General features: G+C 52.0%; 1 protein-coding gene across 3 annotated transcripts in view; it reads left to right on the top strand.

The window, feature by feature from the left end:
• Positions 1-9128: 9128 nt before the first annotated feature.
• The window catches only part of PRRX1 (paired related homeobox 1), a 75620-nt gene continuing 64265 nt past the window's right edge, over positions 9129-20483 (top strand). For 2 of the 3 annotated variants that reach the window (XM_037167426.2, XM_037167427.2), the window contains exon 1: positions 9130-10356. In XM_037167426.2, the coding sequence (XP_037023321.1) occupies positions 10116-10356 (241 nt within the window). In that variant the 5' untranslated portion in view covers positions 9130-10115. Of the gene's footprint in view, positions 10357-20483 lie in introns of all 3 variants that reach the window. The other variant, XM_053659391.1, reaches the window with a different exon arrangement.

The following is a 20483-nucleotide window of genomic DNA, read 5'->3' as shown; positions in this document are numbered from 1 at the left end:
TATTGATATTTCCATTTTGTTCACACATTCTTTCCTTGACTTTCTCCATGTCTTCCTTAAGTTCTTTGGTACCTTCAGGGCACTTGTTTTAACATCTTTGTCTATTTATTCCTTACTCTGAATAGGCCATACTTTTCTGTTTCTTTGTATGCCTTGTGATTTTTTTGTTGAAGGTTGGACATTTGCATCTAATAATGTGGTAACTCTGGAAATCAGTTCCCCCCCTTTCCTGGTGTTTGTTGGTTTTCATAATTTTTTTGTATTTTGGATTATTGCAGACTGTCTCTATTCCAAGGACCAGCCTGAGGTATAAACTTAAGATCTCAGTTCTTTTCTGAGCCTGCACCTTTCCCTGGGCATGCATGGTCACCTTCTAATTGTCCCTGTATATGTAGTTGCTTTAGAATGTTCTAGTCTTTAATGGGTCTTCAATATGGGGGGAAAATTAAAATGAAGGGGAATGTAGGGTGCTGGCCATTGAAATCCCACTTCAACTTGAGAGGAGGGGCTTGCAGCAGTGGGGGGGTGGGGAGGAGTAACAATAATTGCCACCGTCCTCTTGCCTCACCTCTGTGCAGTTCGAGCCCAGATCCCTGATAGCTGCAGGGTAGGGTCCTCTTTTCCCATTCTGGCTCCCCACGAGCTGCTCCAGAAACACGTGCGCAGCTGCCTGCCATGGGGCCGAGGGTGGAGGATGGGTTTCTGCTACTGTGCTAAGAGCTAAATTGACCAAAATTAACCTCAATTTACTGTCCAAACCTTTCCCTGGGAGTTGCAAGCCTTCAATAGACTCCAGAGTTTTTAATTAATTACATCAGACAAATTCTGCCAGTGCGATTGTTGTCTAGGTAAGAAGACATTTTCCTGGTGCTTCCCACTCCTCTGTCTTCCCAGAATCCTCTCTACTTCCCATGACTGTTTTCCCTCCATGCTTCGGTGTGGATATTTTCTTCCGATCTATTTTCAAGGTCACTAGTCCCCTCCTGAGCTGTTCCAGGTATCCAGTTAAACCCATCTATTGTGTCCTTAAGTTCAGTTGTTACATCTTTCAGTTCTAGAAATTCCATTTGATTTTTACAGTTTCAAAGTTGAAATTCTTATCATATATTACTTTGATTATATTAATTATTTCTATTATTTAAGTCCATGTCTGCCACTTCAATATCTGGGACACCTATTTCTTTGGTGTGTTACTTTCCTTGGTCTTGTTTCTTAGTATGTATGGTTTTTAAATCAAATGCTTGATATTCTGTATGAAAATTATAGTGACCCTGAATGTTATAGTCCTCCAGAGAGGATTCAGCCTATTGTAGAAGGCAACAGAGAGGCAAATCAGATCAATTCGATCTGGGACTGAACTCAGTAAGTTTCGGTCTATATCTAATTTTGCTTGCATTCTTTGGGTACAGCCTCCTCGATTTCCTAACAGAAAGCCTGAAGTGTTTCTTGTGGATTCTCCTCCATGATGTGTCATGAACTTCAATTTTGGTCTTCCCAGTCCTGTCAGGTAGCCCGAATCTTGACTGTTTTGTATTCACAGTATGCTGTTCTTATCTGTTTACCTTGTGTGGCTTCATCGGTCAATACCTTGAGGGGGAAACCTGGTACGAATGTTGGTCTACTTTGTCTCCTCCTGCCTTCTCCATAAAATCTCGGTCATTCCCAAACCTTAATTTGCCTTCCTACCAGCCCATACAATTGGATAAAGCTGGGCCAAATTCTCTGCTTCTTAGTGGTTATTCTTTCCATTTTCCATCTCTTGTTGTCTGCTAGAATGTGGTGAGTAACCTAAGGATAAAGGGGGAACGGAGAAAGTTTGGTTCGCCTCAAAGTGTGTGTCCTTCTTTAGACCATGATTTGTCGAGTCCTGGTTGCCTTAGAAGCTCTCTGATATTTGGGTGGAAGGGATACGACACTTGAGATGTACTAGCTGCTCTTGGAGGGAGCATTGTTGGTCTGCTACAAACTACTGCATTACAGCCAAACACGGAAACTCTAAACTAATCTGTATTGGTTATTTCCTATTTGCCAGGCACTCTCTGAGATCCTTCCCTAGGTTATCTTACATTCTTCAGGAGCACTTTTTTTTTTTTTTTTTGAGATGCTGAGGCTTAGAGAGTGAGGCTCAGGGGGACTAAGTAACTTGCTTGAAGATTTAAAAATGCAGAGTCAAGGAATTTACTTCTGAGGCCTCTGAAGCTTCTACTTTTTCCATGACAACTGGCTTCAAGGGGTGCATAGTAGACTATGTATTTGGTAGTGATTAAAGATTAATGGTAAACTCCTCCTTTATGTTGCTGGGTCCAAAATAACATAAAATTGGATATCTGAGGCCCTGTCTAGTCATTTTTTAATGGAGAAAGTGAGACACCCAGCAATAACGAACATTAGAGCAATGACTAAATCTCACCCTTCAAATGTGGAAGGAAATCATTCAGACCACTGGTTTAAAGGAGAAGATGCACAAGAGAAAAATTCCAGCAAGGGAGGTTATTTTTTTTTTAAGCACGTATGTTGGAGAGAGGTGGTTCGGGTGTTTATATGCAGAACTGGACAGCAGGTTCGAGACGAGCAAAGGTATACATTGTATAAAAGAGGGAACAGTGGCTTCACCGAGTGTTGATGTAACAGACACCATGACCTGCAACGTGTTCAAGTAAGCCATTAGTTTAGACTTTTTAAAAAGCCAGGTTTCTAAGTTCCATTATGTAAATCCTTCCCTCTTCTCGGTAGTGATGAAAAGCAAGCGAAGAATGACAGGAAAGTACGACAACGGGAGGTAACGTTCTGGGTGGCTGCTCTTTCCGACAGTCACACCGGTTTCCGAGTGCCTCGTGTGAGTAGGCTCACAACATCCTTTTGAGACAAGCAAAAAATTTGCTGTTGCAGTTTGTTACCACTATTTACTATGGAGCAAAACTCAAAGTAAGACAGATCCAGGTGATAAAAACAGGGGGAAATAGGGTAAATGATATACTAACTAACAGCGTACCTGGACAACAGAAGAGCAGCCAGCTTGGTTGTTTACCTACAACCTGGTATTCTAGGAAAAGTGGAGAACTGGGAGGAGAGAAGACAGAGACACCTGTTTAGAAAAATGAGAGCTTCACTCGTGGACTTAGGAGAGGAAGGCAGGTGGAGAACGGGCTGTGCTCGGCTCCAGATTTGTGAGAGCTGCTAGCCCAGGAGGGGTGCCCAGAGCAGCCCCCCATGGGTTTGCTATACCTAACCATTAAAGCCAGCTGAGGCACCGTCTGAGCGTCAAACTAGCCCACTTACCCAGGCCCAGAGCATTTCGTACCCATTGTTAGAATTACATCACACTTTGCTGGGCCCAGAAACAGAGCTCCAGGGCCCCAAAGTTGGGGGGATTGCAGAGGCAGCACCCCAGCCCGTGACCTTAGCTCAGATAGCCCATGTGAGCCCAAGAATCCGGGGAGCTTCTGGTTTTCTAATTCTCAGAGTGCAACACACTATCTGCTGGGCTTGAGCTCCTCCAACACATGATGGAAGGGTCGGCGGCGGTTTTCCCAGCAGCTCTGGGGGCGGCCGGTTGCCTAGAACCATTCCCACTTCGAAGCTTCCTAGTCACAAGCATTTGTCCGTCCCTAAAGGATTTTTCTAAAATTGGACCGATAGCGAGAATTTGGCCTCCTGTTCTTCTGTGGAGCCCAGAGGCACCTGTAACCTGAGTGCGAGTGGAAGGACAGAGGAAGGGAATTCGCATTTGTTGCACATCGGCAGTGGAAAGGCACTGTGCTTTCGTTTCCTTTCTGACCCTCCCAACAGCCAGGCAGGGTCCCTCTGAATGTGCCTGGTGAGCAAGGCTTCAGCTCCTCAGGACAGAGCAGGTATGACGCACACACATACATGTGTCCTCTGAGTTGTCATTGTCATTGTATAATGTGAACACACTAACACCACAGCTACACACTCACGTGTACTGTTTGCTGCCTCGTCATTTGCCCCAGCATTACTGAATCTTCCATTCCAATTGGACAAGCACTTGTTGACTATTTAACTAGAGGCCCTGCTGACTAGATACAATAGGCAGACCTTAGTGATGACCTAGGCAAGCTGGAGGTAGTGTCGGAGAGGCAGGAAGTTGGGGTAATGCCTAGGTTTCCTACGAGGAGAAGGAGGAGCGTGGGGGAGACAGGTGAGTTCAGTGTGGGACCCGTTGAGTTGAAAGTCCTCAATGAACGTGCCAGTCCAGCAAGAAGGTAGCTGTCTCCATTGCCACCGTCGTCACCCTTCTGGGCCTTACCGTGTGCTAAGCACTGTGTTGAATGACTCGCACACATTCTGATTTAATTCTCCCAAATGCACATGGGAGAAGCCGGGATCAGCCTTACTGGAAAGATGAGTACACTGAGGCTCGGAGAAGTAAGTAACTTGCTGGGTTTGCCCAAGGTGCTGTAGATTTTAGGCTCATTGACACACACATGGTAGTTAAACCATGAAAATGCATGAGACTGTCTAACAATAAACAAGCTGTTTATCGGCAAGAACAGTGAGGAGAAGGAAGGAACTCTGGAGAACTGCAATAGTTAAGGAGTGAGCTCAGGGAAAGGAAATACCCTCGGAAGACCAAGAATCGATCAGAGAAATAGAGGAGCAGGAGAAATTTCAAAAAGAGTGATGTCAATTGCAGCAGAGGCATTTGGCACAATAAGGTCTGAGAGTATTCACTGCTTTTGCCAATGTGCAGGTCACCGGAGTCTCCCTAAAGCTGGCTCAGGGGTGGATGCAAAGTCAATGTCGAGTGGCCCGAGGAACAGAGAGCCCCAGAGACCCATTCACTAGGTCCCAAGGGAACAGGGTGGGTGTCCCAGCCTGTCACAGCACGGCACCTGCACCAGCTCACAATGTGGAAATATACTTTTAGTACTATAGCATTTGATTATTGCAAAATATCAAAATAAGACAACTGGGCTATTGGAAGGAGATAGGGGTGGATGGAGGGCATTCACCCATGGATGAGGGGATGTTCCTAAAACTCCAATAACCACAAGTGGAAGGGCAAGGAGACTTTCTTTTAGCTCTGTCACAGTCTCCTAAAAATATTAAAATACGGCAACCCTGCAGAATGCACCTTGCATTTCCCCTTCTCAGCCATGAGGGGAAATGCATTTTTACCCCCATGGCATGTTATGTGTCTGAGGGTGGTAGTGTCTTGTTTTTGTGCCATGAAACCTATGACCTGTCACATGTGATCATCATGTCAGCGTATTAACATGTCAGAGAGCAATTCCTGGCTTCCACCTCAGAGGGAAACCTGCTTAGGGTGGGGGGCATTCTGCTAGCCAGATGGGGCAGAGTCCTGCCAGCTCCCAGTGCCAGGGAAACCCTGGGCAGTAATCAATACCAAACCTGACTGCAAAGAGGACCACCCGAAGGCCTGTGGCTGGGAACCAAACCTCCCTCCTACCTGGGTCTGATCTCTTGGCAAGTTTCCTTCCTAGTCCCAGCTTTGTTCCCACTTACTTGGGGAGGAATCCAAAAACCGGAGTCCTTTTGAAGAGGGTGAGGCAGAAGGAAGGGTTGGACAGCCACTGGCAGATGCTGAAAGGGTCATGAGGAAGAGGGTTCTACTTAGTGACATCACCCAGGGCTTTCCGTTTTCTAATAAATACTGATTGATGGATGGAAGTCGAGGCCAATGCCAAGGAAAGACCTCCACGTGTCCAGAGATTCTGAGTGAGAAATGCTCTCCTTCCAACTCTTCCCAAAAGGAGGTCGTTTTGGGAACACAGCACAGTGATTAAGGAACTAAACAGGCCACGGTTCTCCGGGGTCTTCTAAGCTCTCCCAGGCCAGGCCAGCCGGGAGATAAGCCTGTGACCAGAGACAGCTTCTTCTCTCCTGCTGTCTTTCTGCCACATCATCCTTCCTGAATTCTAGACATGCTCGGCCCTCCAGGTTCCTGCAACTGGAGCAGAGAGAGCTTCGGTCCACCGACTCTCCTCTCCTTCCACCCCTCCAGCGAGCAGGAGCAGGGCCTGGGACGTGGGTCGAAGGAAAGGCTAGTTGCCGGGACCCTCGGCGGCGAGGGGACAAGGAGCCCGGCCGCCTCTGAGTACCTCCGCTGGAGCCGAGGTGCTGCTGGCTCCAGGTTCGGAGAGAGCCTTCGCCCTCCCACCCAGCCGGGCCAGCTGGCGGCGAACCGCCTTTCTCCATTTACCGCGTAAATGCGCTGAAATCTCCCTATTCGTAGGGTCATCCGACGGTTTTTGAATTGCAATCCAAGAATCTCAACAAAGTACAAATGTTGTGTGGAAACATAATCAGGGTGTGGAAACATAACCCACTCGTAACTGTTAATTTTTAAAATGGGAGGAAAAATATACTGCAGATAAATCCTGCAGAATCTACGCCGGCAGTGGCTGCTTTCTTGGGGGACCCTTCCCCCCAGCGCACCCGCCGTTCCCTCTGCCTCACCGATTCCCTGCTGATCTCCAGCCGGAGCCTGAGGCTTGTCCCTGCAGCGGAGGCCTAACCTGCTTGGGCGGGAGACACCTTCTGGAAGGGCGAAGATCCCTGCAACGCTTCGGGGCTCCCAGGGCCCTGCCTCCTGCGGGGACCCTGTCCCAACACTGACACCTCTCTTTTCCTGAGCGCCCCGGGGGTGTGCTCCCAGGTCCCAGCTTCTGGGTTTGGAGAACACCCTGCCCTCGCCCCCGCAGTCCTCCAAGTCCACCCCGGTTCCTGCAGAGGGCTCGGGGACCCTGGGCTCCGCTGCGGTGCTGCCGGGGCTGGGCTAGCATCACACAGCCGCTGCACTGGGTCTGAGAGAAATTTGGGGAAAATATTGTGCACAGAAACTTATAGATCACATGTCGACATGTACCTATCTGGTCGACGGTTGTTAGGCAGCCGCGTCTGGTGTTTTTTGTCGAAACCGACGTCCTGGGTGGTGATGGTAAGCCCAGGTTGTACGGCTGCAAGAATGACCAGTGGGTCTCTCTGGAGAACGAGGCGCAATCTAAGTGTCGATGTCTGGTTGTTTGCAACTGTGCGGCTCTGCCCTGCGTTCCCTGGCACACCCAGAACAAGGCCATCTCCCGGCAACCAGGAAGGTCGCTGGATCTGCGGGGGAAGCAGCGCGCCCGGGGTGTCAGAAGCCCGGCTCCTTACCCAGACCTTTGTCACAAAAGGCGTTGGGCCGGTGTTAGGGACGAAAAGAAACGTCACAACACAACTGTGTGGAGGAGGTGGGAGAGGCTGGGGCCTGCTGGCCTTCTGGGGACAAACCCAGCGGTGCCCCGTGCACGCGAGGGGAGACTGAAGTGGTCCCTCGGCCTTCCACCCCAGGCTCACCCAGCAAGACGCCCCGCGAAAACCTCTCCGCAGGATTAAGTCGAGTCCCTTGTGGACAGTGGCACTGACACGAGTGACGCTCGACTTGGGCTCCGTGGTGGAATTCCCCGCGGAAGCGCCCCCGCCCAGCGTTCCCACTCGGCGCGGGCCCACCCGGTGCGCATCCGCCTCCCACCGGCATCCCGCTGGCCGGGCCCTGCGGCGGACAGATGTTTATTGCTCGGAGCCCGACCGCTGAGGAGACGCAGCGACCGGCGCGGATCGGCGCACCCGGCGGCGCTGGCGGGACTCTGGGCTCCCGATTGGGGGTGCGAGCGAGGGCGAGGGGGGCGAGGGGATGGAAAGAGGAGGGGGAGCGGGTGGACTAATGATGAAAAAGTCTCCTCCATCCCGGCTCCTTAATTAAATGCATGGAAAGAACCGAGGCGAGCACATCTGGTTTCAATCTGCAGCCCTTTGATGGCATCAAATGTTCTTTTCCCAGATCAGGGCTGGAAGCTCTGGGCTCACTATGGCCGTTGGGAGCCCAGAGACCATTTCCACACACTCGGACCCTTCTTTCTCCCCAGCAGAGCCTCCCGGCTACAGGGGAGGGAGAAAGAAAGAGAAGTCTAGTAATCGAGGGAGAGAGGGGGTATGCATGCGTGCGTGTACACGTTTAAAGAACATAAAACGCTTCCAATAAGCACTTAATATTTTACTTACTCGTCATATAGTAACTCATTTCTAATGAGACTATTAAAGCTGTTACCAAATTCCAACAGGTCATGAAAAAATCGCTCAGCACCTCCCCGTCCTCTGTCCAGTGAGGGCTCAGCAGACAGACTACCGACCATTATCTGCAGAGTAAGGTGGGGGCCCCGATCCCCTCCCCCACGCCCCGCGGCGCCCGTGGGGGACCCTGTGCGGCGCAGGAGCCTCGCCTCGTGCGCCCTGCCTGCTCCGCATCTGGGCACCGCGACTCTCTCGGCTTGTGGTCCCCGCCCGGGGAAGCGACGATGGCCGCACCAAAAAGGTTACGAAATTGGTCAGACTGGGGCTTGTGGGGCGGGGTGGGGGAAGAGGGGCAATGTTGATAGACTCCTCGAGGCCTCTCCTCCAGCTAAATAAATACGTAAATTTCCTAGCGCCGCAGCCGCAGCCGGGGGGTTCCTACGCGCGCGGAGAGACTCGACTCCATTGGACGCCTTCTAGGTCGCCCCCCATCTGCCCCAGTCCGCGGAACGAGCGTGGGAGAGACCCATTAGGGTCGCTGCTGTTATTTTATTGCGTTGTTTAATGGGCTGTCTCTGCCGAGCCAAACGCAGCCTTCCCCTGCTTTGCTCTCTCCCGAGTTCTCTCTCAGACGCTCCTCCACACCCCCCACCCCCAAAACTGTTAGACCAGCCGGAAATGTTTTTAAAAAAATAAAGGTAAAAGCAGAGGGAGAAGAAAATTTGATTGAGATAGTTGTGGGTTTTCTCCCACAAGTTCCCCCGCAGCTGTTATCAAAACATGCAAATGAGATTTCCAACAGGATCTTCGACAAATCTGCAGGAGTTAACGCCGAGGCAAAATAATCGGCCCGTTTGAAGTGACTGTGGGTTTCAGTGTGTCTTTTCTCCCCGTGATACTATTGCAGGGGCATGGTAATTAGACCTTTACTTAAAAAATCCAAAGGGGCTCTCTGCTTTCTCTTCCCTCCCTCCCCGCTCCCTCCCTCCCTCTCTCTCTCTCCCTCTCTCTCTCTCCCCCTTGCTCAGATGTTGGCAAAGGGGGTTTTCTTAATCAGACTGTTTTTTGGTCCGAGGCAAAGGAGGAAGAAGGAGATTGCGATGGGAAAGGAGGTCTGTAGAACGTCAGGCAGCGCACAAAAGCTTTGCCACGTAATTACAGGCTCCCATTAAGTCGAGCGCTGCCCTCCCAGGGGGCTCCCATTTTCTTGCACTCCCTACAAAGCCTCCTCCGCATGCCAGTCTGTGCCTTTTGAAGTGCCAGAGAGCTTCTTGATCCAACTGAGAAGGAAAAGGAGTCTCGCAAGAAGAGGGGGAGAGAGGGAAGAGAAAGGGGGGAGCCGCCACCACCCTCCTCCGGACTCCCGAAGCCCTTTTTTTCCCTCCTCACGAAAAGTAAAGTGAGAATCCGGCTCTCCAGTACATCTGCAAGACATCACCCTCTCCTCCTGAAACTTTAGTCACTCCTGAGAATCCGCAGGAGTGCGGAGAGGGGGAACACGTTTTCTTGAAGATGTTTTAAAGCTGGAACAAGCCTTCTTCTGTTGGTGCTTGAACTCTTGCCTGGGAATAACTTTTTTAACCTTAAAAAAACCCACTTTGATTCTTCTCTCCCACCCCTTCTTCTCTCTTCTTGTGTTTGCCTAACTCCCCCGCCCTGCTGGCCTCTCTCCCCCTTACTATTATTTTTAGTGTGTGCGTGTGGACGCTTTTGGAGAGGTGGAAGGAATTTTTTTCTCCTGACTCGAACGTAGGGTGACTTTTTGATTTGATTTTTTTGGTGTGGATTATCTCTTTGGATCGCGCCGGACTTGGCCTCAGGAACCAGCCCGGGCTGTCAAAGGCGGCTGGTGGCGGAGAACGCACTGATCTGCGCGAGGGTCCCCCGCCCTCTTTCCACTATTTTTGTGTGTGTGCTTCCCCTCCTCTCTCTCTCTCTCTCTCTCTCTCTCTCTCTCTCTCTCTCTCTCTCCACTCCCCCCTCTCTCTTCCCCACTCGACTCCTCTCCCCCCTCGCGCCCACAGCGTTTGGTGTTGATTCGAGCGGGAAGAGGGGGGTGGGTGGGATCGGAGGGGGAGACCATGACCTCCAGCTACGGGCACGTTCTGGAGCGGCAACCGGCACTGGGCAGCCGCTTGGACAGCCCCGGCAACCTCGACACTCTGCAGGCGAAAAAGAACTTCTCCGTCAGTCACCTGCTAGACCTGGAGGAAGCCGGGGACATGGTGGCGGCGCAGGCGGACGAGAGCGTGGGCGAGGCGGGCCGGAGCCTGCTGGAGTCGCCGGGACTCACCAGCGGCAGCGACACCCCGCAGCAGGACAGTGAGTGAGGGGCGCATGCCCCCGGGGCTGCGCGTCGGGGACCGAGGGTGGAGGCCTGGGCTGGGCGGCTGGAGCCCGCCCGGGGCCACGGGGAGAAAACCGGGGACAAGGGGAGGTGGCCGCAATGGCCGGAAGAAGGGCCGGTCACAGACGGGAAGGGGGATGCGGAAAGGGGGCTCCGCTGAGGGCGTCGCCGGGCCGACTCCGGAGGGAGACTCCGGGGCCTCGCGGTCGGGGTCAGGGACGCTGCCCGCCGCGGACTCTCGCCGAAGCCGCCGGGGCTGTCGCTCAGTCCCCGGAGGGCACGGCGGCCCGATCTCCCCGCACGGAGGCGGCAGGGCTGGGAAGGGGGGTTAGAGCCATGCAGATTCGAGGAGCCCGCCCCGGTTGGGAAGGCAGCGGGTTAAAGACGCTGAGTCAGGGCGGCGTGTGTGGGTTCGGGGACAGCAGGGACAGAGGAGGCGAAGGGCAGGGCGCGGGGCACAGGAAGCGGGACCGACACAGCTCCGGCGGCGCAGGGCGCTCGGGCTCCCGAGGCCTGGCGTGCCGGGCCGGCCTCCCGGGCTGCCCTCTGCCCCCCGCTGTCGCCTCCGCCTGCCAATGGGTGGAAGACCCCGGCCGAGTCCAAGGCCCGAATCACCCCCGAGAGGTGAAACGCAGCTACCGGCCACATGAACCCGCACAAGGAAGATGCGCAGGGAAGGCGCGGGCTCCACTGTCGAGCCGGTGTCACTTTGGAGGGGCTTTCTCTGTTGGCCCCAAAACCTCCAGAAAACTCCACGCGCGGGCTCCCTTCGCGGTGCTCCCTGACTGGTAGCGCGCCCGCAGGGATGTCGCCTAGAGTTAGTAACCACGCCTTTAAAACGGGACTCCAAGGGCACCCACACTCCCCGAGTCCCTGACAGACCTGTCACTTAGCTCACCCCCGGTGACACGGGCGGGCGGATAATTCCTCCTTGGAGCCTGCAAGAGCCTGAACTCAGCTGGAACTTTTAAAATGAGGCTGATCTCTTTCCCTGTCACTATTTGCCAAATGCTCTTTTGTCTTCAAATGTGGAACTTGTGGAATCAGGTATTCTGTGATCAAAACGAAATAAAACATACCCAGAGTCAGACTGTCCGAAAGTAGACAGAGCAACCGGACTTGGAGACGGCCGGAGTGGAGGCCCGGGCTGGGTGGTGGGAGCCCCAGCTGCAGTGAAGGAGCCCTGGGGAGAACCCTCCCTCTGGCCCTCGCCCCTTCCTCCCTCTGTCCAGGCCTGGGCTCCCCTCCGTGTATTTTAACCAAAATGGAACTGGGACCTATTCACCCTCCCTACTTTCAGAGGCAGAGGGCGACGGGGAGCCTGGCCTGACCTGTCACGAGGGAAAGATCGCCCACACTGAGGAATTAATACCCCGCATCCCCAAGTGTCGGGAAGGGCTAGGCACCCAGCACGCAGCAGGGGCTTTCTCGTGGCGAGAGCTGGGGCCGCACGCACTGCAGCGTTGTTTGCATGGACACTTTTAGCTCCAAGAAAACGCACTGCAAAATAGTATCGTGGTTTTTTTTAAAGGCGTTACCAGGGAAAATTTAAACATACAAAGAGTAGGGAGAATAGTATTCCGCATTGCCCTGTGCCTGTTGCCCAGCTTCACCAATTCTGCACACTCTGCCCTTGGGTCCCCGCGGCTAATGATCAATCGTAACATACATCACAGTTCTGAGCCCTGGAGGCTGGACCCACAGCACAGAACAGAGCCGTGAAGAAACTGCTCCGCAGAAGAACAGGGTGGGACAGGCAGGACCAGCCAGCTCCAAAAGCTAGCAGAGGGCACCAAAAAGCAGGCCCAAGGCCCAGGGCGGCAGCCTGCCCGGTGACCCGGCCGGCTGTGGTGGGCGCAGGGTGCTGCAGGGCTGGAGACACACTGCACATTCCTCTGTCTGACTCCCAGTGGGCGCCACAAGAAGGGAGCTCAGGTTGGTGGTGGCCTTCTAGTGGGTACTGACTGAGCTAGGATGGGCAGAGGGGGCTGGCTGGGAAGCGCTCCCAACCCAAGGTGCAGGCCACCACACCTGCAGGTTCAGGAGGCAGGCCAGGGAAGGCTCCTGAGACGAAGCCCAGGTTTAGCCCAGGCTTCGCTATGCAGCTGGCACCTGCCTGGGGTGCTCCAGGAAACACAAAGGGCAGCAGCAGGTAGAGATGGGGACGGGGAAAGGGATAAGACCCATGAGAACCTGCCTGTTTTATCTTTGAGCACATCTCAGAGTCTCAAGGAGTAACAAGGCCTGGTGGGGAGTGGACCCCGGAAAGGAAAGAGAGCTTCAGAGACTGCTGAGGAAGATGATCAACAGTTACAGAAGGAGGTCGCAAAATGCAGAGCTAGGTGATGGGGGCAAAATGACCATCACCAGGGGCTGGGAAAGTAGCCGAGAAAACACATGCACATACAGACAGAGATGGCAAGGGGCCTGTTCTAACAAATAGTTGTTGCTTTTAGAAACAAGGCTCCCTCCTCCTCCCCCATCTCTGGACCGGAGAATATAGGAGGTCCGGTAAGTTGCACAATAGCAAGTGTCCAGGAGGACCTTTGTCCTTGGTCCTTGTCCTCCACCAGCAGTTGCCCAGGAAGCTGTGGTAGGCTACTGGGAAGCTAAGATTGGCGTGGCCTGCTGTCTGCTGGGGACACTGTAAGGGGTCTCCAGGCAGAGGACATGAGCCGGGCTCCCCAGCCCGCCAGGGGCAGAACCCTGCACAGTCAGGCGCTCCTCGCAGCCTGCTGGGCGTCTACGCCCGAGTGGGAAATGGAGAGACTCTCTTTTGGAGAATTAGGGAGCCTTCTGAGACAAATTTTACTCTCCCAACTATATGGATACGTGTCCTTCCTAATTTTTCTTTTGGGTTGAAATTACTTGAAACAGACTCCATTTACACTTGCAATTTTAAATCAGTCGTGTTGCAGATTTTTCCAATTACAACCTGGGTCAACCTTGGCAAAGAAAAGCCGTGTGTCCCGTCCCAAGCAAGGGCTTCCCGCTGATCTCCCGCACCCTCGGCCCCAGAAATTCCATTTTCCGAGGTGGTTGGGGTTCACTCCACTTCTCTGTAGAACGACTTCTTTCCTCTATACTGATTCTCCCACCCTGTAAACTTCTAAACTTCTAGGTTCAACTTCCTTAAGGGTTGAAAGAAGTGGTTCTTTAACACTGTCAGGAATGGTGGATGGGGAGTGCGGAGTCAGGGGCGGGGAGTGTTCAGTGGGGGCAGTTGTCTGGGAGAGGAAAGAGGAACAGGTCATAAACCAGGCAGACCTGCTCCTAGACCGACGGTGCATCCCGCTGTCATTTCTTAATCGGAACTTCTGCAAAGTCTTAAAAAAAAAAAAAGCCTGCCTTCCACGTTCCCAGCCTCTAAATTAGTGAAACCAGATTGTCCTAATAAGACCTTTTGTTGGAAACACATGTAGTCATAAAAAGGTAGACGGAAAGTCAATTAGACACGCGCGCGCGCGTACGCACACACTCACAGGCCTGCGCTAAGTGTGCAGCGGGCGCAGCTGGGGCCCGGCCGGGATGGGATGCAAATGCGGCCCAGAGGCCCAGGAAATCGATCCGCCACAAGGGGAGAGGTGTGGGCGCCCAGTATGGGCGCAGAGGAATTGCCGGCCAGTGCCTCCGCCAGGCGCCCCGGACCCACCTCCACTTACTACTCCTACAGCAACAGACAACCAGGGATCGGGAACACTCTCTGGGCGCTCCCCAGTTGGAATTCACACCAGAATATCAATTTCCCTGGAGTCTCAGCATTTGCAACACTTACGGCGCCAGAAATTTTCTTATGGGGCACAACCCCGGAGCTGGTGCGGGCACTCTGAATTTGGGCCTTTGTTATCTCGATTCAAGGGGGGGGGGGGGTGTCAAGAAAATACATTGTTCTAACGGTAGCCCGGGGGGAGGATCTCTTTAGGGGAGGCAGGGAAATCCAGCATGAAGAAGGGTCATGAGCCCCCGAAGTCCACAATGAAGTTCGGAGGAGAGGTGGTGAACCTTGTTTATTTTACATGCACTGGACGGCTTCCGTCTCTTAATCAATGTCGGAGAAACCGACAGTGTAGCGATTCCCTCCGCTTCGGAGCCAAGGGCCACTTGGCGTTTCAAGTGTGAGGAAGGCGGGCCTGCAAAGCCCGAGGCCCCGGGCTGCCATACTCCCGGCACCAGATCCCCCAACTCTAAAAAGACGGTCATCGCCGCCACCTTCGTTCCCCCGCAGAGGCCGCGTCCAGGACTCTGGAGCGCCTCGTCCGTAGCTTAGACGTCGCCCGAAGCCGGCACGGTGGTCCGGCGACCTCGGCCTCCCGGGCGTGCTCAGGTCACAGCCGAGCCGCATCAGGCGGGCAGCGGTGGGTCACACACCGGTCCCTGCATTTTCTCCATCTTCCCAGGGCCTCATTTTAGATTTTACAACCGGAGTGAATAAATCGTCTCCAAATCAACAAGATGTCACCCGCCTACCCTCCCCTCCCCGCGCGAAACTCGCCCGGGCAACTGCAGAACCGACGCTACCCCACTGGCTCCGAACCGCGTTTTGAATGTAGTTCTCCGCCAGCAGCCACTTTCTTTTTCACATTTAAGTGGCACCAGTTGATTTTCAACCAGGAGGATTCCCAGACCAATTTGATTGCTACTTTAAAAAACGCGTTACTCTTACAATTCTTCCCCTCCTTCAGCATCCCACCAAAGCAGACCCCCAGCTCCCAGAAAACCTCCGCCGCAGAGGCTCGCGAGCCGCGGACACCCCGGTGATGCTGCAAGTCGGGGCTCATGGCGCCCCGCGCCTGCCTCGCGCTCCTGGCAGGACGGTTCGCAAAATATGCATTTCTTTTTTACCCTTTCGGAGGGATGGAGAGAACAGATGGCTTAGGAGATACAACGTTTAGAAACCCAGAGAATCTTGGTAGAGAAGGAGCCTCGCTTTTTGCTTCTTTTTCGCCCCTTACAAGGGGTGATGAGGTTTTTGGGGACAGAATCTCCCCAGAGGAAAAAGTGAAACTGGGGGTCGGCGTCCTCCAGCCCAGTCTTTCTTAAATCCACGAACAGCGCCCTTGGGCAGTGTTCCTCTGGGCTAGAGATCAGGCACTTACAGGAACAGTTTGATAAAGGGACAACGCCTTGCGGCCTCTCGGTGTCCAAACGCTTGTGCGCAGCGCAAGCCGCTGTGTAATCACCGGGCGCCCTTTGCCTCGAATTCCGCGTTTCAATTTCGTGCGGGCCGAGCACCACTCCCCACCGCGTGGGCGTCCTTCCCCCCTCTCCCACAGTACCCGGAGGACGCAGTTGTCAACAGCGTTACCATTTGTCCCCCAGGATTCGGATTCTTGTAAAATCGAATAGCTTGGTGAGCAAGCTAACAGACACCGGAAAACCAACAGACTCAAACAGCAATGATAATATCAACAAAGTGCCACGGGCTCCCCTCCTCTACAGATGCAGTTTCTTTTTCAATCAGTCCACGCAGAGACTCATCGATGAGCCATCTAAGGAGGGACAGTTGTCCGTGTTCAGGGTCAGCGGTTTGTTCTCCTCAGGTAGTTTTTGAGTAAGAAGTCTCCACCATAGTGTGAATCTTAGTTGATTCTTGGTGTCATTTGTCTAATTTAGCGAAGCAGCCACAAGGAAGTAGTTGAACAGAGAACTGTGGGTGATCGATGTTAGGTTTAAGACTCTAAAAAAAGTCACTACATTTCACTTGTCCTAGAACCACTTTTCTTGGTGAAGAAAAATATCTGGGAAGCTGATCACAGGGGCAATGGCCACTCAGGGGACAGGAGGGGAATGACACATGAAGGATGGCTGTAGAAGGAAATTGTATGAAGGGAAACAAAGAAAACGTGTCAGAACAGATCAATCTCTTTCTCTCTCTCTCTCTCTCTCTCACACACACACACACACACACACACACACCATCAGACTCCAGGATTCTGCTCTGAAAGTTCTCGCACGTAGGAGTGAGAGCCTGAGCTGTGCCCAGAATGCGGTCCTACTCAGGATGCCCTGGCCCCTTGGCTGCATGCAACCAGCAAGGAGGAAGCTGCAGCTCCCAAGAACAGTGGGGCTGAATGTGCCATTAGTGATTTCCCCAGACTCCATTCCAAATGAGAAATAAATTTGAAAAATATGTGTTTATTTGCCTCCCCAAGATCCGAGTAATGAGAAAGAACAAGGACAGGCCCTATTTTGCCTGCTTCAGTGGGGTTATTTGCAAGTGATTGGAAATTTTCATAGTGGCCGCTTAGCAATGGGGAGGGGCTCCAGGGGAGCCCCAGTGGTCACGGAGGTCCCTGGGGCAGGAACAGCGGGTGCTCTCTGAAGCTCACCTTTTGGGAGGTAGGGTGAGGGAGGAGCAAAATAGGGCGAGGGAAAATTAATTCAGTAATTTAGTGAATTTAACTTTTAAAACAGAGCTCACAGTATCTTAGATTTGAATGATCTCCATGTAGGGGTGAGAAAAGACACAAACACCCCCAGCCGGCATCTGTCCTTGGCCCTCCCAGTTCCAAAGGCTCTGGGGCCCAGCTCCAGGGTGGGATGTCCCTGACTTGGCCAGGCACGCCCCTCCTTACCTTCTCCTGCCTAAGGGGGCACATTTCTCCCAGGCCGGGCGGGGACCCACCCTACCTTCAAATACCCTTAGACTCCTGTAGGAGACAGGGGCATGTTAGAAGACCCCTCAATACCAGCAGCAAAAGATGGGAAATGTGAATATTGCAGAGACACGGAGATAGCTGGTGGGCATTCTGCCTTCCTCTTTGACATGAAGGTGGACAGGGTTGCCGGGTGAGCTGGAAGGAATGGGAGGGAAGCGGTATTAAATGCCCCCGGGTCGTGGGCACTAGAACAGGTGTCTGGTTCCATGGGGAAGGAGAGGGTTCATCTCCAAGGAGGTGGGTGAAACCTTTCTGCACACGAACTCCCAGTGTTTAAGAAAGTGAGGCAGATTCGAGAGACGCAGAGCCGGCAGTATTCATGAGATGCTGCCAAACTCCCGCAGAAACCCTCACAGTCCCTGCGGTCTCAGATAAGGCGCAATACCCCCCCACCCCAGCCCCAGGGGCTGGGGTGAACCCCTCTCCCTCAAAGGAAGAACAATAACTGGCCCAGGTCTTGGGTATGCCTGCAACATGGGCACCCAAAGCTAGTTCCAAACCCCAGATCTTGCTCCTGGCCTCCACTGATCCTCCCTTTTGGAGAAAGAGTTTCAAAAGCCCCAAAGGACATATAAGAGTAAATTCTTAACCCCCCTCTGTAAATTTTGGAATTTTCTGCTTCTCTCCTTACCACTTCTTGACATTGGGGGTCAGTAAAACAAGGCACTTCTGGGAGCGGCATAGCGGCAGAGGGAAAACCGTGTCTTCTTGGTGTAGGTGGTGGTCATATGCACCTTCCAAAATGATCTGAACTTGGGCGCTCACTGAAAACAGAAGCACGAGGCCAGGAAATTGCCTTCCCACCAACATTTGTCTGGGAGTGAAAACATTCACCCTGTTCACTTAATTTCTCATCATTAGTCATGTCATTATATTTTAAAGTCCCTCACAACGCTGGAAGGTGCTGTGGTTATAAATAAGCACAAAAACAGACTGGCACTCTCCCAGTACTCCGAATATGCATGGGGAGGCCAAATCTTCTCAAAGGGGATGCAGACATGCAGCTTCAAGGCTAAGGGGCCCAAGTCAATCAAAGTTTGAGCCAGAATATGCTAAGTTTAATCAGCTTGACTATGGGCAACGTGAAGGCCTAGCCAGCACTCCTGATAGCGGGAGAGAACCACATTTTCTCAAGTTTCCATTGTATCTGTCCACACAAATTCACGCTGGTCTGCAAAGCGCTTGATAGAGTTGGCTTGGGCGCGGCACATGGCAGGGGACTCGGTGTTCCAGCCTCCTGTCCTTTTCTTCTTTGCATTTCCTGTGTCCCACCTGGCTGTCCAAGACCTCTGTGTTGCAGAGTGATGGGTACCTGGAGGCCACAGGAGCCCCCCGATGCTGTCCTGCCCTCCAAAGAGGAGAGGGCTGTTGAGCTCAATGACACGTTGGGTACCATCTTTTTATGTACTTTCCTCTCTGATAATTCATTTTATCATAGCCTGGAGTGACTTCTTCGGAATTGAGGTTTGGGGACCTGGTTGCCATTCTATTTGTCTAGGTAACTCATAAATCTATGAGGTTGAACATTCCAATCTTTATACCTGGGCACTGACAAAAATCACCACTAATCCAGCCCGGAGGGGACATCAAATAACTGTGCGCTGTGTGGCTTTTCTTTCCATTTTTACCAGTGCTGTTTCCCTAAATCCTGGTCTGGATTAGAGCAGTCACATCCCGCTGGGACGGCAGCCAACTGTTGTCTGTGCTCAGTCCCTGCTCACCTAGTGACAGAATGAGCTCCTCTCCTCAGCGGACCCCCTTCCCCAGCTGGCCTAAGTTCCAGGCCCCTTCCCTCCCCTCCCCTTCCCACATTAGAACCCTTGCCTTGGACGTCTCGAGGCCGCCCATTTCACTCACCATCTCTATAGTGAGGCTGCCAGGACCCAGCTTCAAGGTCCTCTTAGAACCGCAGGCTCAGATATGCAGCTAGCCACATGGCATTTCTGTTTGAACATCCTAAAAGTGCTTTGCCATCAAAAGCAAGAAAATGTGCCATGAATGAGCTCCCTTTCCCCGGCCTGGTCCTCTACAGCTTTTCCTCTTCTCCTGCACAGCAACGTGTGGGCATTCCACTCACATTTCGCCTGTGGCTCCTTCCTTCACGCTGCTGCCCAATCCACCCCCTGGCCCCAGGTTTACTTGCTACCATCACTCGAATCTACCTCCTTTTTACCCCTCCATGGTAGCTCAGCTGCTGTCCCAGCCTCCTAACTAGCTGAGTCTCCCTGCAGCCATGCCCGTCCTCCTCTGTGTACGGGTAAGGAGCAGGGCAGAAGAATATTTGCAGAATGAATGAATGATGAATGCCGGTGTGTTCTCTCACAAACTCACTTTAAAAAAAAATCCATGACTTTCCCCTTCTTTAGAACTCATAGTTGCTTTTCATTTTTTCTACATCAAAGCCAAACTGTTCATCCTGGTTTTTTTTCCTTATCACCCTTTATCATCTATATCTCCATCCCTGCCCCAGTACCTGCCCGTCACACACACTGCAGTCCCCACTATTTTCCTAGCATGTGGGGGACAGTAAGGGGTCTGTAATCTTCTTTCTGCTCGTCTAACTTTGGATCTGAAATGCCCTTGCTCCCAGCCCCTTGTGCAAACTTTCCCCAAACATGCCTTCATGTGAACACCTTCCTAAGCAAGTCTCCTTCTCAGTGCTTTCTGTAGAAAGAGTCAACATCTTGACAAGTATTGCTTAGTTCTTTTCTACATATTTTTAGTTATTAATTTGTCTTGGAAATTTTAGATTAGAGACTTTTATTGGGGAGGGCTATTCCACAGTATACATAGCAGAGCTGAAATGCAGCAAGCAAATAAACAACTTTTGGGTATAACTTAGTTGTGCTGTTCTTAAACTATCCAGCTTGAAGTCATTTTTTTTAATATAAAAGTAATTTCAAAGTGCAATACTGCTCATTTTAGGAATATTTGTGTTTTTTACATGGAAAAAGTTTAAATAGGAAAGTAAAGCCATCTGTATTTCAACTGTGGTAGACATAGTTAATAGTTTGGTGCTAAAATATTTTCTCTTGATTTTTACCAAATTTTTGTATTGACATTGCTTATTACTGTTTTTTCTTTCATCAATGGGGGAATTTTCAATCCCGTATTCAGAGGTTGCGTTTCCCCCAAATTAAGAAAACAAACATTTAACCACACGTTTTTTCTCTGTTCCCGGGAGAATGATGACCAGGTGGGACAATGACAGAGTCCAGGGCACAGAAGTGTGTTTTCACGGAGGAAGGGGCACTTATCACAATCGGAAACAGTGCGTTTATCCAGAGACAAAAGTCTGTAGCACCCCAGCCTTTAGGTAGCATGATAATCACGGGGAAGATATAAATTGTTATTATGAAGCCTATTTAAAAATCATTCTCTGGCAAGTTGAGGTTAAAACATTTGCTGGGTGAACACAAATATTTTCTTTAGGGAAAAGTATC

Source organism: Artibeus jamaicensis, unplaced genomic scaffold (assembly GCF_021234435.1).
Source record: "Artibeus jamaicensis isolate MK-2021 breed Jamaican fruit bat unplaced genomic scaffold, CSHL_Jam_final scaffold_625, whole genome shotgun sequence".
NCBI lineage: Eukaryota > Metazoa > Chordata > Mammalia > Chiroptera > Phyllostomidae > Artibeus > Artibeus jamaicensis.
Note: the sequence above shows the minus strand (reverse complement) of the source record. Positions and strands in the feature narration are given on the sequence as shown.